The sequence below is a fragment of the Peromyscus leucopus genome, chromosome 5, assembly GCF_004664715.2.
Source record: "Peromyscus leucopus breed LL Stock chromosome 5, UCI_PerLeu_2.1, whole genome shotgun sequence".
In the NCBI taxonomy this organism is placed as follows: domain Eukaryota; kingdom Metazoa; phylum Chordata; class Mammalia; order Rodentia; family Cricetidae; genus Peromyscus; species Peromyscus leucopus.
Window position 1 is genome coordinate 108078219 of NC_051067.1, and position 17270 is coordinate 108095488.

The 17270-nt window shown below is 51.6% G+C and overlaps 1 protein-coding gene and 1 long non-coding RNA gene across 4 annotated transcripts in view; one reads left to right on the top strand and one right to left on the bottom strand.

Moving 5' to 3' along the window:
* Smpd3 (sphingomyelin phosphodiesterase 3) overlaps nucleotides 1–17270 on the bottom strand; it is an 83012-nt gene that overhangs the window by 3768 nt on the left and 61974 nt on the right. For all 3 annotated transcript variants that reach the window (XM_028857743.2, XM_037206239.1, XM_037206238.1), the window contains exons 2-4: nucleotides 6161–7687; nucleotides 1048–1123; nucleotides 791–946 (exon numbers count right to left, since the gene is read on the bottom strand). In XM_028857743.2, coding sequence (XP_028713576.1) covers nucleotides 791–946; nucleotides 1048–1123; nucleotides 6161–7477 — 1549 coding nt within the window. In that variant the 5' untranslated portion in view covers nucleotides 7478–7687. The remainder of the gene's footprint in view (nucleotides 1–790; nucleotides 947–1047; nucleotides 1124–6160; nucleotides 7688–17270) is intronic.
* LOC119088079 lies at nucleotides 920–5645 on the top strand. The gene is made up of 2 exons (XR_005091666.1): nucleotides 920–1006; nucleotides 4983–5645. It is a non-coding gene; the product is annotated as an uncharacterized LOC119088079 (long non-coding RNA).

A 17270-nucleotide genomic window follows, 5' to 3' on the forward strand; every position in this document is an offset into this window, starting at 1 on the left:
CCAGGTTCCACCCTACCCATAGTCTCTTGCAGGAGCTGTGGCTCCTGGAGGAGTGTTAGAACCTTGAAGCTCCCAGGCCAAGGAAGGCTCAGAACTACTCCTACCCCAAAGGAGTGCAGATTCAGATCTGTTTAAAACTTCACAGATGATTGGCTTTTAGTCTTCTACCTAAAAAGGTTTATTTGCCTGTGTCTTGAGACAAAGACTCATGTATCCCTGGCTGGCCTAGAAGTCACTGTATAAACCAAGCTGGTCTCATACTTGCAGCAAGCCTGTCTGCCTCCTGAGTGCTGAGACTGCAGACATGGGCCACCATTTAGTTTTATTTCATGTGTATGATTGTTTTGTCTGCATGTACATTTGTGCACCACTGTGCCTTCAGAGGCCAAAAGAGGTCATTGGATCCCTGAAACTGGAATTACAGACAGTTGTGAACTACCATGTGGGTAGCAGGCATGGAATATGGATCCTCTGCAAGAGCAGCCAGTGCTCTTAACCCCTGAGCCACCATGGAGCCATCTTCCTGGCCCAGTTTAAGCCAGTGTTATTAGAAGTTTCTCCCTTGTCCTGGGTTCATTTTTAGGGTCTCTCTTTCTCCAGCTAGAGGCCTCTGTGCTTGTTTTGGCAGTGTACGGGTTGGTCCATGCTAGGACTTGAGTGTGGGGCAGATACATCAGTCTTGCTAAATTTCCTACACACTCATGAGGAACTGGCAGTTCTTCAAACTACCCAGCTATCCTCTGTGACTGCCTGGAGCTTCACACCTGACAGGGGAGGAGTGTGGCCTCACCAGAAGAACAGTTATCAAAGTTCAGATCTCCACAGATGACGTCAAACACCACCAGCTCCTCCGGGTTGGCTGTGCTGGACGAGGAGGTAGATTTTCGGAAATCAGCCAGCCAGTCCTGAAGCAGGTCCAGCTGCTCACACCGGATGGCACTGTCCTCTGCAGACAGGACAAGAGACCAGACTATGAAGCTTGACCTGGACCCCAGCCAAGGCCCAGGTATTGAACCCATCCCCAGAAAACCCCAGGCTGTGGCCTACCTGGTGGGGCATGCAGGTGTGTGCAGGCGATGTACCCGACAATTCTTTGGTCCTGAGGTGTGCTTCCCACCTGCACCTGGGGGAAAGCAGCAGGGGGTCAGTGTTGCTGCCAGGCAACCATCGCTGCTCCAGGTGCAAAGGGACCCTGGCAACATCTAGAGCCCTCTGCTCAAGCTCTCTCCATCCTGCTCTGTGCCAGGCTCCTGACTAGACTTGGGCCCAGGTAGAGATAGGGCATTCCCTGTCTAGAAGTGTCTGGCTGGTTCTAGAAGCAGATATGTAAAGAAAACATCAGCCTACAATGTTACATTGTTGGCCATAGTCTATGCAAAGCTTTATGGAGCAGAAACAAGTCACAAGCAAGTTCCTCCCCAGTCTCTGGCATCTCCTAGTCACCTACATGACTTTCAGGTTGTTTTGAGACAATCTTGGTATGTAGCCCTGACCGGCCTGGAAATTGTTACATAAATCAGGATGACCTCAAACTTACAGCAATCCTCCTGCCTCTGGTTCTCAAGTGCTAGGATCTCAGTTATGTACCACCATGCCCAGCCTAACATTCAGTCTTTTAAATATTTGTTTATCATCATCATCATCATAATCTGTGTGTGTGTGTGTGTGTGTGAGAGAGAGAGAGAGAGAGAGAGAGAGAGAGAGAGAGAGAGAGAGAGAGAGAGAAAGAGAAAGAGAAAGAAAGAATCCACAGAAGCCAGAATTGGAGCTGTTTAATGAGGATGCTGGGATCCCTGACTCTGGTCCTCATGATAAAGCAGTAGATGCTCTTAACCATGGATCCATATTCTTTATCTCTCTTTTAGTCTTGTCCATTCTCATTTAGTGACTCTTCCTTTCTCCTTTGGCCATACTCTCCACCTGACCTCCTATTGACCCAATTTGAAATCACAACTAGAACCCACTGGAGGGACCTTGGACACTGCCAGCCTTCTGCTAGTCTGTCTTTGCCCCATCTGGCTGCATTGCCCATTGCTTCATGAGTTTTTGTTGGTTTGTTTTTCAAGATAGGTTTTCTCTGTGTAGCCCTTGGCTGTCCTTGAACTTCTCTGTAGGCCAGGCTGGCCTTGAACTCAGAGATTCACCTGTCTTGTCTCCCAAGTGCAGGGATTAAAGATGTGTGCCATTTAAAATTAAAAAAAAAAAAAAAAAAAAGAAAAAGAAAAAGATGTGTGCCACTACCGCCCAGTGCTTCATGAGTTTTTATAGGACAAGGTCTCCTGCAGTCTCTCAGTCTTAGACCAGAGTTCTGGCCTGTGTCCCTGGCTCTGGGCCCCTGGCCACACCTTCATGCCTCCACTTTCCCCAAACCTGACCCTTCTTTACTAGGGCAGAGTTACACTGGGTGGGCCTGGTTCAACAGGCCGTTGACTCAGGCAGGTCATCTCTAATGCTGGCTTTATAAAAATGGGCACCTTAATTTATCTTGACTTATCAAAGATAACTCAGCACAAGAATGAGCCCTTGTTTGTGCTGTGGCTCTCTGGAGGTGAGACAGACCACGCATCCCCTCCCCTCCCCCACCCAAGACCTCTCCCAGGCCTCCTTATCACTATCCAACTGCTGGAGGCCACTCGAAAAAGTCTTCAATGTGAGCACCAACTGCCCTCCCCAGATAATCATTAGTCCAGTCCAGCTGAACCCCAGACCAGGCACTTCCCAGAGAGGTGGGCCACAGAAGCCAAGCTTCTTGTTCCATCTTGTGGCAAAGGACACAACAGTTACCTCTCAGTCAGTGTTCTTTCTCTTGGCTGCTGAAATTGAGGGGTCTTGTCAGTCCTGTCCCCTGGATTTTTGCAACTCCATCCTCCTCCCCTCAGCATGCCTGCCTGTCCTCCTCAGTGCCTATGGGTGAATGTCTGGCTATTTGATAATAGGCTCCATGGCCCAGACTGGGCTGTTTCTAGACTCACACATTAAGTTCAGACCCAAGGTGCAGCCATCTAGCACTCCTGTTCTGGGAATTAGCCCTGCAAAACCATGGACCACTAATGCATCTTGTTATAAAAGCACATTTTCAAATGCAGTGCTCAGAGGGGCACATGACATGGCTGACCCTGTGTTCCTCAGGCAACAGGTTTCTCCCACTGTAATTTTCAGCCACAGATACTTCAGCTTAGTATGTCCTTACATGCTCCGTGTGTACCATTTTATAGATGGGTACCTGTCAGTCCTGTTGACCTCCACATGGTGTTTTTTGTCCCTTTCTAGGCTGTTGGTGTCTTTGTCAAGATGTTAACAACCACTCATTTGTCAGACTCTCCTTACTATCACTTGCCCTGTGCTGAGTTCTAGACAAAGACAAAGGCATCCCTGCTGGCCCTGCTGCCAAGAAGAGGAGGACACCACAGTAGCAAGTCCACAGTTGCCTCCCTCTTAACACGTGTGTGATCTTGACAGTATCCACTTTATTACTTGCTGGGACTTAGTGATTCCTACCGTGTGTCCTCAGGACCTGCAGAGTCGTGTGTGTTTCTCTTATAAAAACAAACAATCATACTGAGAGGCTGAGCCCTTGAGTCCTGCTGGCACAGAGTATCAGTAAAAGGTTTTTTAGCTCTACTGTGCTGAGGCCAAAGGGAATCTAGCCCCTTCCTTCATGGAGAGGGCCATTTCTTCAGGAATCCATGGAATAAACTAGAAGAGCAGGACCCAGTGAGGGAGGTGGCAAAGAGTGGGACTGCTGGCCTCATCCTCCCAATGTCCACAGCTGCTCTCCAGATGGACCTGGCCCTCCTCTGTGGCAGGAGGACCGTCATACCCTAATCCAGCAGGGCACAGCTCTGCTCTCAAAGGCAGCATCTGACCGGACAAGCAGTCCAAAAAATACCTGAGCACAGAGTCAAGGAGCCCACAAAGGGAGAACTGGCTGGTGCTTAGCAAACCTGAGACTGGCAGAGCCTGGGATAAGGAGGACCCTCAGGGTGGTCTAGTAAGGGCAGTAAGGGAATCAGACCTAGTGAGGAGGCGGTGGCCTCGCTGGAAGAGGTCAGGCAGCCGCATCTACCGTGGACAAATAGGTTCACCAAGTTGGTGGAGTTGGAACCAAGGGCATTTTGAAAGTGAAAAACCTGGGATAAACTGAGCAGGCACAACCAAGGTGGCTGATTTCTTCTGGCTTCAGGATGGGAGAACCTGAGTGAGGCTGGCAGGGCAGATGCTGAGCTTGCTCAGAAGTAAATCAGATGTACCCAGGTAGGAGTCAGCCAGATTCAGGGATAAGCTCTGGGGAGAGATCTGGGCTGGAACAAGGATGAGGGTTACCAACAAGGGCAGAAATGGAGGCTGTAGGATACTAGGCCCTGGGGGCACAGAGTTGACAGTAGGGGGACCCTGAGAAGCAGAGAGAGCTGGCTACATGGCTTATCCCAACCTTCAGGTATAAGAAAATGAGATTGCCAGGTGACACACACCTTTAATCCCAGTACTCGGGAGGCAGAGGCAGGCAGATCTCTGAGTTTGAGGTCAGCCTGGTCTATATCATGAGTTCCAGAATAGCCAGGGCTATGAAGAGAAACTCTGTCTGGAAAACCAAAACAACAAAAAACTGAGACAAGCTGGTACTGTCAGACCTATCAAGGTGTTTAAGAGATGTTGCAAATGAAGTTTGATATGAAAAATACTGGCCAGCTCAAGAAAAGTTTTGGAATGGCATGAATCAACATATTTGCCTCGATATAAAGGCAGACAAAAAGAACATTAATGATAGAGCCACAGAGGAGAGGCTGTCCCAAGAAGGCAGTTGCCACCCTTAAAACTGTTTCAGGGGATCAGATGAAGGAGGAAGGTCAGGAGGGGTCATGTGGTTTCTTTGCACAGCAGTGGTCCAGGGGGTAGACATCTCTAGGCTTACAGCCGTCTGTATCAGGCCAAGGGCGAGAGGATACACCTTTCCACTGATGACATATCTCCTTCCTTCCCAGAAGGCCACTCTGGCTACCAAGACAGAAATATACCCACGAATGCAACACAAATGAGCAACATGTCAGAATAGGAAGGCTGGAACTGTGTGTCAGAAGACTGGAAAGCTGGGGACCCTAACTCTGGCAGAGCCATGCAAGGGGCCTTGAGCACCCCAGGGTGGGGCCTATGAGTGCCTGCCTTGTCCTTAACCGGCTCAGATGGAGTCAATGTGCCCTTACCTCCAGTAGGCACCGGCTCAGTATTTTCCTGCACAGGTCGGGCTCAGTTAAGACTGGAACGGAGAAATGAGAAAAACCTGCCCTGAGCCATAGTCAGGGTCCTCCACTAAAGCAGCCCTTCAGTCAAATCTCACTTTTAAGGGGAGAACCACAGGCAAAACAGCTGCTGCCCCTGGGGACAGAAAGCCCCGTCAGCGTCAGATGGCCAAATGATGCTTCAGAAAACTGGATTCACTAGCAGTGGCTTTTAGATAGAGAACAAAAAGTTGACACTGAGTATCTCAGGCTCCATCGAAGATCATGTGTAATGACCAAATTACCATGGTCTAAAACCTCCTCTACTGCATCCAAATTAGCAGAAATAATCATGATTCACTTTAATTAGTGACTATGGAAATGAAGCCAAGGGCTGGTGGGCAGAGAGCCTGGCATGGCAGCTGCTGGCAACAGGAAGGGGGCCTGTCCTGGCCAACGAAGCTAGAGGCCTCAGTGGCTAAGTGTGGTCTTTGGCCTGGGGGACCTGAGAGCCCATATTCTGGCCTGCACTCGGGTTTTACTCTGGTCTCTGCCACGTGTGAATGGAGATGGGGCTTGTCTCCTCTTCTGTCCCTAATCACAGCGATCAGTACCACCATGGTCACCGCATGCTACTGCATGCAAGAGGCTCTGAATCCCATCTGGATCACAACATACTGGGTCACCCTCACCCCACTTTACAGATGAGTAAATGTGACTCAGATCAGAGAAACTGGCCTCATCACTCAGCATGAGCCCATGGGTTTCCTGTGCTTGAGCTGGGGGTCCTGAGTTCAGTTCCATGGAAAGCTTTGTCTGGCTCCCAATTCACCCCATCAAGGGAGTGAGGATTCCCAGGGAATATGGGTTGGTAGGGGTTATGGCCCATTTTGTCATGTGGTTTGGGGACAATTGGTTTGTAGCCCTCAGCTGAGGATGCCTACCTTGAGAAACAGAGCTCCCTTAGAGGCCAGGGCGTCGAAGCTGCACCCGTTAGGGTAACAGTGATAGGCCACGTCCATGACAGGGTAACGGCTGGCAAAGAAGAGACCACTGTTGAGACACTTGAAATTGCAGCAACCATGGCAGCCATAGACCCCGACGTCATACAGGATGTACTCAAAGTAGCCGTGTAGCTGCTCTTTCAACTTAGCAGCTGCACGCTTGTCAAACACCTCCTGCAGGCACAGGAAGTCCAGGTTGGCCGGGAAGAAGGCCGAGACCTCGTGGTCAAAGGCTTCATCAGGGTGTCGCCGCCTGCGGGCTGCTGCCTTCTTCACCACTGATGTCTTATACAAGAGCTTGCTGTTGGCTCCCGGCTCTCCGCTGCCGCCGCCATCTTGCCCAGCCCGCGCCTTCACCAGGGACTCCCTGGACGCCGAGGGGCTGCCCAGGCTCCCAGAATCCCCATCTCGCTGATTGTGGTTGGGCGTCTGGCCCTTTGGGGTCCCACCAGCCCCATTCCCAATTTGGCTCCCAGTAGCAGGGTCATCAGCTTCCGGTGGACGACCTCCTTCGTCACCTCCAATGCGCACAATGCAGCTGTCCTCGAGGCTGCCATCAGCCGGGTCCCCAGAGGCTGGGCCATTGGCAGCCTCATCACTGGGGTGACGCCCACCATCCCCCTTGTATTCCACAGAGGCCGTCCTCTTAATGCTACCAGGGACAGCTCTGGCTCCATCACTGCCCTGCGGAGACACCAGGCTGCTGAAGCTGGCTGCACTGATGGAGGTGTTGGTGGGAGAATCAATGTAGATTTTGATCTGAGGCCTGGCAGCCCCATTGCGGATTCTCTGCCCAATCTCTTTGGCCCGCGCTTGGGTGTTGAAAACATTGTTGAGCCTCGCGAGTGAGTCAGGAAGGAGGCAGACATTGGCTGTGGCAAAACAAAAGCTTTTGCCAGCCCCCGTGCCCTTCCATTCACTGAGCAGGGCTGCCCCTCCAGCTGGGCTCTTGTCCTCTAACCGGGAGTAGGAGTAGGGCCGGCGGGCAGACTGCAGTGGAGACCAGAAGATGAACCCAAGAAAGGCAAAAGGCAATGCAGCCACAAGCAGAGCCAGGTAGACTGGCGTGAAGAGTACAGTGCAGAAGAGCTGCAGGCAGCAAGGGTCATCTGCCCTCTGACGCTTCTCATAGGTGGTGGGTATGAAAGAGGCCACCAGCCGGTCCACCAGCCAGTAACATGGGAAGATGAGGGCCCAGGACACAGCGTGGAGGGCGGACAGACAGCTGTTAGGAAAGGGGGTCGTGTACAAAACCATCGCAGCTCACTGGGCGCCGCAGCCGCCCTACTACATGGTGTCCGTGGCAGCTGCAGCACTTTCCAGGCAGGGGTGGGCAAGCTGGGGACAGGCGGAGGATGGGTCACCTCCTGGAAAGCTGCGACTCTGGATAGTTAGTGCTAAATGTTCTGCAGACATTCATGGTTCACCTCAAGGGGCCATGCTGGGACACCAAAGCTCGTTGAGAACCTGTAGAAACAGTGAGAGGGGCCATTACTAAATTGGACTGTTGTGAAAACCAAGGAATCAGTTTTACATGGAGTGTTTGGGGGCCAGAAGAATGCTCCAGCCCATTCCATTTGCCTATGTAGTTTTGTTTTTTTGGAATAAACAGCTTTGTATATGGTTGTTCCTAACTGACTTGATTCTGTAACTTAATTGCTTAAAAACTGGCTCATGTTTACAGAAGGGCATAGCTTCATTGGTACAAAGAGGTGGGTTAGGGTTTGAGAGTGTGCCTGGACTGACGATGGCTGGAATCAGGTGAAGTCATTTGGTTAGGCAGTGGCCTAGGTTAGAGGAGCTGCAAACACGCTCACCTTTTATCTAGTGCCAACCAGGCCAGGAAAGACAAAAGGGGGCCAAAGGTTACAGGGCAGAGGGCAGTGTGGCTAGCTGGGCAGAAGAGCAGGGAAGCCTCCTTCACATGCAGGCCTGCTCTAACCATGGTCCAGCTTCCTGAGCGACAGACTAAGCTCTATGTTCTACCCCACGGTGCCCTGGCAGAACTCTAGCCAGTGTGTGTGTGTGTGTGTGTGTGTGTGTGTGTGTGTGTGTGTGTGTGACCCAGACATAGATCGTTTCACCAGCTTCTAGAATGAATAGTTTACCCAGTTGCCCTGACAGTCCCCTGGAAACTTAGAGAAGCTTCCTGGGGCTGTGTGGGTCCGGGCCAAAGCTTTATTAGTTCTCCAGCTTGTCCTCCAAGGTGCAGCTTCAGGCAAAGCCAACAGCTACCTATATCCATCCATCCTGGGTCCCTGCCCCACAATGTACTGAGTCACAGTTTTCAGAGCAGGCGTGACCACACCCAGGCAGGTGCATTGGCTGTCCTGATTACCCAGTCAATAAAGACAAGAGTCTCGTGTTTACCCAGCCTCCGGGGACCCACACTGCTCTCGTCCTGAGGGGAAAATCCTGGATGTAGCATCTGTATTTTGATTACTAGGCCAGGCAGCTAAGTTTAGTGTTTGTTTTTCTCACCGATCTACACCCCTTCTGCCCGGGACACCTCACTGGTCTGGACCCAGGCTGCCATCATTGATCCCGGTCCCACATTTCCTCCTCCCTCCTGAGACGATAGTCACCCAAACTGAGACCTAGATACCATTCATACTACCCTCCCTCGGTCCTCCTGTCCCATCTGTCCCTCTGCCCCCAATGAAACAGCTCAGTATGGACGGAGAACAGTGTCAGTTGATCAGCTTTGGCTGGAGGGACATTTCCTCAGCCAGTCCACAGGCTCTGCAGCCTGTCCACCCACTGTGCTCGCCCCCTGCTCGCTCTGACAGTGGTGCCAGGACCTCACCCTGAGGAGCTCCCATAGCGCTACTTCCTGCTCCCTCACCCTCTCCACAGCTCAGCTTAGACGTCGGCCTTCTAGGGAGGACTCTTCACCTCCTTTCCTGGGTAGCTTAGGAACTTCCGCTGGGGTGCTTATCCCCCAGAATGGTGGCCTGGTCTTTGCAGTTTGTGTTACTTGCACTTAGTGATATGTCTACCCCCCCAGAAAATGAGAGGCTTCACGAGAGAAGGGTCTGCACAAGAGTCCCAGGGTGTCTCAAGGCGAAAGGCAGGTGGGTGCCTCAGAGACAGGATAAATCAGCAGAGGCGGATCACGATGCTAGTGCCAGAAAGGAGACAACCATCTCCTTCAGCCCTCGGGGAGGTGGGGTTTTCCACACAGCTGTCAGAGGTTCAAGAGCCCTGCAGACACCATCCCCAAGGCTGATGAAGGAGGACCAGGGATTCATGTCCAAAGAGGAGCTTAGGCTGGTGGCTGTGTCTAGTTCTGATGAACAAGAAGCACGAAGATTTTTACTTTCCTCAAGGGAAGTCACTTTGAAGCTAACACTGGAAGGTCACAGTTTGGAGCCTCAAGTGTGTCTACACAAGCACAGCCAAGTGAGGACTTCGCAATGAATGCCACAGCCGGGTCTGAGGACGTCCAGCAACCTCCCATACCTGCCGTCTGGCCTGGGCGATGCCAGAGCACCATGCGTGTTGTTTACTACCCCAACCACTCACCAGAGGGAGGACTCCAGCTTGGAGCCAGAGCCATGGCTCACTCCTTATCACACTTGGCTGGATGTGCTCAGCCAATTTACGGCTCTCAATGAAGAGCCGGCAGAACCCCTCCTGGCTAGAGGGAGAGATACAGGATACGGAGCTGCCCACACCAACCCATCCCTGCCAGATCTACTGGGGCCAGGGCAGACCCTGCAGGAGCAACGGGCAGTGCGATGAGGCCTTCTGAGGCACCCCAGACACTAGTGCTCCCTGAATTCAGCAACAAGACCCTAGGGGAGGCCCCAGCCATATATATTCCTTGGGCCACTTGAATGTCAACCGAGAGTCTTAGGCAGACCCACTTCCAAGTCTCCCTTCCTCTTTTCCTTCTTATCGCCGTGGTCTAAGGTCACTAGTGCCCCTCTCACAACTGTGCAGGACTCCGAAGGATCCACTTAACATCTCTCTCTTCTTTATTCCTTCTCTCCCTTCCTCTCTCCCTCTACTGACCTTACTGTTGTGGGAGACAAAGTCCAGGCTCACAATCTCTGTCTGGGCCCTCTGTGTTCTTGTCTCTGTGCTCCTTTCTCCCTCTCATCCTGGCTCCAGCCGCAGCTTCTGCCAGACCCCGCTGCACCTGCTTGTGGCTGTTTCTGCAACCTCTCCCTTCTTGACTCCGGCCATTCCCTCTCCCTTCCTTACCTTTCGGGGCTCAACTGAGACTTCTCTCCTTCAGGGGAATCTTCCTTGACGCTGTCAAGGCATTCTGTGACCACAGCCCCTCCCTACACCAGGCTATCACTAGGCCTGGAGCTGGGGCTCTTTCTAGGATTCCCTCCAGCATAAGCTCCATGAAGAGTCTGTCTGAGGCCGAGCCCTGGCTCTTGGCCACCCTGCTTGGGAGGTAAGTAACAGATGTAAGGATAAACAGACGGCTGGGTGGAGTGCCCACTCAGGTGGGGAGGCTCTTAGGAAGTCAGTCTCTCTGTAGGAAGGGTCAGGTTTGATCTGTGGGCAGTAATGTGGGCTACATGGATGACATTGGAGAAAGTATCAGGGAGGAGGTTTGTTTGTACCTCCAAAAGCCACTGCGGTGTCTACAGCACCCCTGTGAGTCAGGGTTTCCTTCATCAAAGGCTTCCTGAGAAAAATGACCCATTCTGTCATCCCATGTGGCTCAACCCCGGACATTGGCTAATCAGATTGGAATCAGCTATTGGCTGGGACGGGGCTTTAGGGGACGAGGAGAGAGAATCCATCTTCAGATGCCTTCACTCTTGTGGCAAACCCTTCTGGCAAAGTCTCTAGTGTGCAGTGACCTTTCTTTCTGCCTGCCCTGGGCAGGCATGGCATGTTTTTGGTCTCCACTGTAGGGCTGATGGAGGAGAAGATCTGGGGTGGCGCCCCAGGGCCGGGGGGAGCTGTGCTGCCGCAGCGACCCTCTGAGATGAGGCGCTTTGAGTCCCTTGGCCCTCCATGGTGCCACTCCAAATCCTTCCCAGCTACCCCAGGCCTCCTCTCCAGCGGTGCCACGGACAGGAGGACAGGACCTCCTGGGTGCTGCCACCCGCTCTGCCCTGCGCTGGCTCCCTCGTCTACACGCGGAAGCTGCTGCTGCAGGAAGACGCAGGAGGGACTGCCACGGACGAGGCTGTTTCTAAAGCTCTGGATAATTATTTTGTCTCAGGGAAATGAAAGGAGGGTAAACAAACAGCACACATTAATTAGTCTGATCTACACTTTCCTCATGAAAGAGGAGCGCTGCAGTTAAACACGAGAGGCTGGTAACTTCCCAGAGTTTTCCAGTGCTCCGAGGAGAGGCCATGGAAGGGTGTGGCTTCCTCAGGTTTGTTCACCACAGGCAGGTGCTCAGCTGCACCCTGCTTATCTCCCTTTCTCTTGTCTGCACTGTTCAATGGGGCCAGGCATGTGTCTGGCTTTGGACATGGGACCCCATTCTCCCGATCATTCCTTCTTCTCTTTTCCATGTCCTTGATCTGATAGCTTTGCAAGCAGGGCCTGTCATGGACACCCTTAAAGAGTTGGCAGGTCCCTCTAAGGCCGTGCATGCTGAGCTTCTGTACCTCATCTCTCTCTCTCTCTCTCTCTCTCTCTCTCTCTCTCTCTCTCTCTCTTTGGTTTTTCGAGACAGGGTTTCTCTGTGTAGCTTTGTGCCTTTCCTGGAACTCACTCTGTAGCCCAGACTGGTCTGGAACTCACAGAGATCTACCTGGCTTTGCCTCCTGAGTGCTGGGATTAAAGGTGTGCCCCATCACCGCCCGGCTACCTCACCTCTTAGGTTAAGTGGATCATTCAAGGTTTCTTTTGTTAAGACCAACAATCGCCCTTGGGTTGGTCCCCTTTGCAAATCCTAATGTACAGTTTCCAGGATTACTAGAAGCCACATCATACCACAGCCATACCATGGTCTATATAGCCGATCTGGAGTCCTGGATACTCTCAGGTCCTCAGTCCTCAGGGATTCCAGCACTGTGAGCTGTGGAGTTGTCACTGGGAGCTAGAAGGTGCCCCAAGGCGGGACTCCTGGGAGCCAGCCTCTTAGTCCCAGATACTGAGACCAGGCTTTCTCTTCTCACCTGAGCTTCACGGTCTTGCACTCAGCCTGGGAGGCAGGCTAGCCCGAGTGACATCTTAGCACTGATCATGGCATGGGGTAGCAGTGCCTACCTCTAGTGTTTCTATGAGGACTAGAGGAGCCAGGCTGGTGGCCTGGTCACCTTTGCTTCCTCCTCTCCATTTCTGGAAGCCACTCCATGTATCATTGTCTCTCCCCAGCTTTGGTTTCTGATTGTTAAGGGGCTGACCTGAGCTCACCCATGGGACTTCCAGGATCCTGGCTGAACCAGACAGAGGGCCTTCTGGATCCTCACAGATGCCACTCACACTGTTTGGGCCAAAGCCAAAGCCTTCACTAACTTGCCCCTCTCCTCTGCAGTGAGGACTGGGCTGGGCTGTGCATGAACAGAGGGGACAGAGAGCGCTGTGGGTCACAGACTGATGCAGGTGGAAGAGGAACTTGCCCTAGGGATGTTTGGGAGCCCAGAAAACCCTTAGTCCATATGGAAGAGGAAAAGGTGGACAACTCCTCTGCAGGACCTTAAGAATATAGTCCCAGGCATTCATGGGCAGCCCAGGGCATCGATAGCAAGCAGCTTCCATGTGGCCATTCATACAAGTTAACCTGAAGGGCTTGACTCCTAACCAGTGATCTGTGTGACCACAGCATGGGAAGGGGACCATGGCTGCTCAGAAGTCTGAGTTAAACCAAGGTCTCACCCTAGATATGTGCATGTGGGCCCAGGGTGGCCGATCTTCCCTCACCGGTGAGGGGACTCTTTAGGAATGATCCTGTCAGGGCAGACTGTGGGAAGTAGGACTGTTCGCATTGAGCATCCAATGACTAGGATTGCCAGACCTGAGAGACGACCTGGTTGGTGTGCTGATTCAGAGAACACACCTTCACAGTAGCCCCAGGGACCTGTGTGGATGTTGACTTGGAATCTGAATTTCTCCTGCAGTGGAAAGGTAAGAAAGCTGTCAGTTTTGCTGAGCAAAGCAAGTCCTGACCCCCATATTGAAGCCCATGCATCTCTGACAGCTCTCTGAACTTAGAGGGCTGGTGATTGCTCCATTTGGCATTGTCTGGGCCTCATCCCTCCTTTACTGCCCTGTTTTCTGACCGTCAGGCCTGCTGAGCTCTCTCTTTCCCTCTGTAAGCTTGGAGTCTTGGAGCAAAATGTCCTCCAAGTCTTTGATTCTAAACAGGAGTTGGACCAAGCTCCAGGTTTCCACAGGAAAGGCCTGTGGACTGCTCCAATCCAATTACCTGAATGTGTCTGCATTCACCAGCAGCTGTGAGATCAGGCCAGCCCATTCTGCCTAGATGCTGCTGCGGAGGAGTTGGCATGGCAACGTGTGCTCTGAGCTGCTGAAACTTGGAGTCAGCTCATCGCTAGGAGGACAGAAAGACTGACGAGAGACAGATGCTTTTCTGAGTTGGGGGAGGGGTTGAAAGAGCCATTTGCCTGACAGAATTGGGGTTTAGGGTCTACCATAGATACATAGTCTGTAGCAGTGATGCACACTCCCCCCCCCCATACACACACAGACACAGGCAAATGCCTATTCATATTTCTCAATCTAAAGCACCCCAGCTGCACCTACATCCTCCTGCTTGGTTTCAGTTCTCTGGCAGTGGCAGACACACTGCCCTGCTCCACTTCAAGGTGATATAACAGCCAGCCACAGTGAGCAGCACCATGGTCCTCCGACACCACTGGGACCATTCTAAGTGTTCCCTGGAACTCCTATCAGACCACTTAGGAAAGAAGTCTACATTTTCTCTGAGCTAGAAGACCACAACAAGAGCCTGCAGCTTCTAGAGCCTTCCTTGAGAATGAACCCAGCTCAGGGAGAAACAGACCTTAGGGCTAGACTGGAGAATAGCCAAGTCTTCATAATATATTTGAGCTCTGATCTGTCTGAAGCCACACAGCCTGTAGACTTCCTAGTTTGTGAGCCAGAAAATCTCTTTTCTTTGCTCCAGTCGCCTTTGAGTCTTTCTGTCACTTAGCACTAAAGAGGCTTTGTTTTATCTGTGTCCACCAGGTACATGACGTTTCTAAAGCTACGTTTTTCTCAGATGTACATTAACTCCTGTGCTGCCCCCAGCTGTGCCCTGGCAGAGAGTAGAGCCATCCTCCTGAGTCAAGGCCCTAGAGGTCTGTGTGCCTCAAGGCATCCCTTGGACACAGCAATCTGAGCAGACAGAAGCTGCAATCACAAGCTCTGAGTACAGGTATGTGGAGTCAGGTCCTGATGAATATTAGACAAGTTGACTGAGGGATGCTCTAAGCCTTAGTTTCCTTTTGTATTAGATGTGGATGAAAATTCCTTGGGTTAGTTCAGTGGTTCTCAACCTTCCTAATGTTGTGACCCTTTAATACAGTTCCTCATGCTATGGTGACCCCCAACCATAAAATTATTTTTGTTGCTACTTCATAATTGTAATTTTGCTACTGTTATGAATTGTAATGTAAATATCTGTTTTCAGATGGTCTTAGATGACCCCTGTGGAAGCGTCATTCGACCCCCAAAGGGTTCGCTACCCATAGGTTGAGAACTTCTGGGCTAGTTGGATTTCAGCAAGATTTCAGCACGTAGTACAGAGCCTGCCTTGTCTCTGTGCTATCACGAGCACTACCACTACTGTGACCCCGGGCTTCAAAGACCCTGCAAGAGCTGGGCTGCAGGGCCTCCTTAGCATCTTTGAGGCCCTGAGTTTAGTTCTAAGAACCAAAAAGAAAGGAAAGGGAAGGAAGGGAAGAAGAGGGGAAGGGAGGGGGAGGGAGGGGAGGGGAGGGGAGGGGAGGGGAGGGGAGGGTGAGGAGAAGACTCAAAAGCCTTCGAAGTTTTCTCATGAGGCTGGTTGGCCCTACAAAAAGGCACCTGCTCTCCTGGATGATGGGGTGAGGACACTGGGAGGTAGATTGATTGCAGGCTTCCCTCCCGGCATGGCTGCACCAGAGCTGTCTGTCATGGGTTGCTCATATAAGCCAGAGTCATAGGCTTCTGTAGAAGCCAGGTGCAGGCCAAGGGTCCATAAAATTTTCAAAAAGAAACTTTCCGTGGGAGCTATTAATTCATGGTGTGGTTTCTGAGAATAGGAACGGGCTGAGAGCAGCTCTGAGGTGTTCTTTCCACCAGCCAGCTGGGCATTTCCATGGCAGAATTCAGAAAGCCCAAATGAAGCCAACTAGTGTGTGCTTGGAAGGCACATCTCAAGCTAGGTCAGAGGAGGGGTGCAGGGGTGCTCAGCCAGTCTGGCCACTCCAATCCCTGCTGCTTGAACTTCCAGATTTTGCAGTTAATGACGAAGAACACTGTTAGGGAAGCTGAGATGTAGCTGGGTACTAAAGCGTTGCCTGAGCCTCCTCTTTCCCACGGTTCCTGATATTATACTCAAGAACCTACCTGATAGTCGGGTGGTGGTGGCACACACCTTTAATCCCAGCACTCGGGAGGCAGAGACAGGTGGATCGCTGTGAGTTCGAGGCCAGCCTGGACTACAGAGTGAGATCCAGGACAGGTGCCAAAATAACAGAGTAATCTTGTCTCAAAAAACCAAAAAACAAAAAAAAAACAAAAAACAAAACAAAAAAAAAAAAACAAAAAAAAAGAACCTGCCTGCACCAGATCCATCTGATAAAGTTGGCTGAAGCAGAAGCCACAGGGCTTCTTCTACCAGTCCTATGACCTTGTGGAGGCTGAGACCAGTACAGCAGAGGAGACTTAGAGTGAAGGCTTTCTCTATGATGAGGATGGGCTCTGAGACCACCTGATCCCAGGCCTTTCACCACATGGGCATCAGCGGGCAGAACTGGAGTGGACATGCCCAAGGGTAAACAGCTGAGCACAGAGCCAAGCCTGAGCCTGTGCCTTCTAGAGTTCTGAGCCTGCTGGACACTGGAGTCTGGGTCTGATCCAAGCCTAAGAACAGCCACAGCAGGTGCTCTTGGAACTCCTAGGGGATCATGTTATGGCCTCTGGTGAGTTCTGGGGAATCCAGTGTGTGAGAGGGGCTGCCTAGCTGGTCAGGTGCCAAGGAAGCAGCACTGGCCCTAGGACACCCCACCACTACCAGGAATCTCTTCTTGGGGACAAGAGGAGCCTCGAGTCTTTCAGACCCTGGGGTTGAGGCCTCTCTCTCAGCAAAGCTGCTGATCCCTGACATAGAGGCTGATGTCAGTGGTGTAAGAGCCAAAGAACATGCTTTGCTTAAGAAGAGACAGCAGCATACTTTCTGGAGGAGGAGAATTTTAAAAACAAGTCCATACAAATGCTAGAATTATGCAGACCCTGTGTTCAGCTCAAGTTCAAGAACAGAATTTATTCCTGGAATGGGTTAGCTGACTGAGCAGCGTACAGGCATGTCAGGCACCATAGAGCACAGATGAAGACCATAACCCTTCCTGAAGCAGAACAGACTTGCTGACAGTCTTCTGAAGGGTCACTACCTATCCAGCCTGAAATTTTCTATGCAAAGAACATTTAACAAACTGTGTCCCAGAGAATGTATGCAGAGATTAACCAGTGAGTGAATTAAATCAATTATACAGCATACTACCAACCTTGCTACAGCCCTAGGCAGCTGAATCTGGGTTTTCTGGACTGAGGTCAGGTGTCACTCCCTGCTAAGGGTCAAGGCCTTTTATCCTGGGCTCTTTCAAAGACCTCCGACCCCTGGCCACTGCTATACTCAGGTACTTCTGCATACACCACTATAGAAGCCCTCGGCTCCAAGAGAACCAGCCATAATTCCCTCCCCTTAAGAAAGGGATGCACAGAACAGGCAAGGGCCTCTGCATAGGAAGTCCTCCGACCCATGTGTGAGCCTGCCCAGGTACTAGTCTATCCGCTTGGGAGGGAGTCGAGGGCTGCTGGAGTCTGTTGTCTTAAGACTGCAAACCAATCTTCTGTCCACATCAAAATGGAGAGGAGCTTTTGAGGTTCGTGGTTCTTG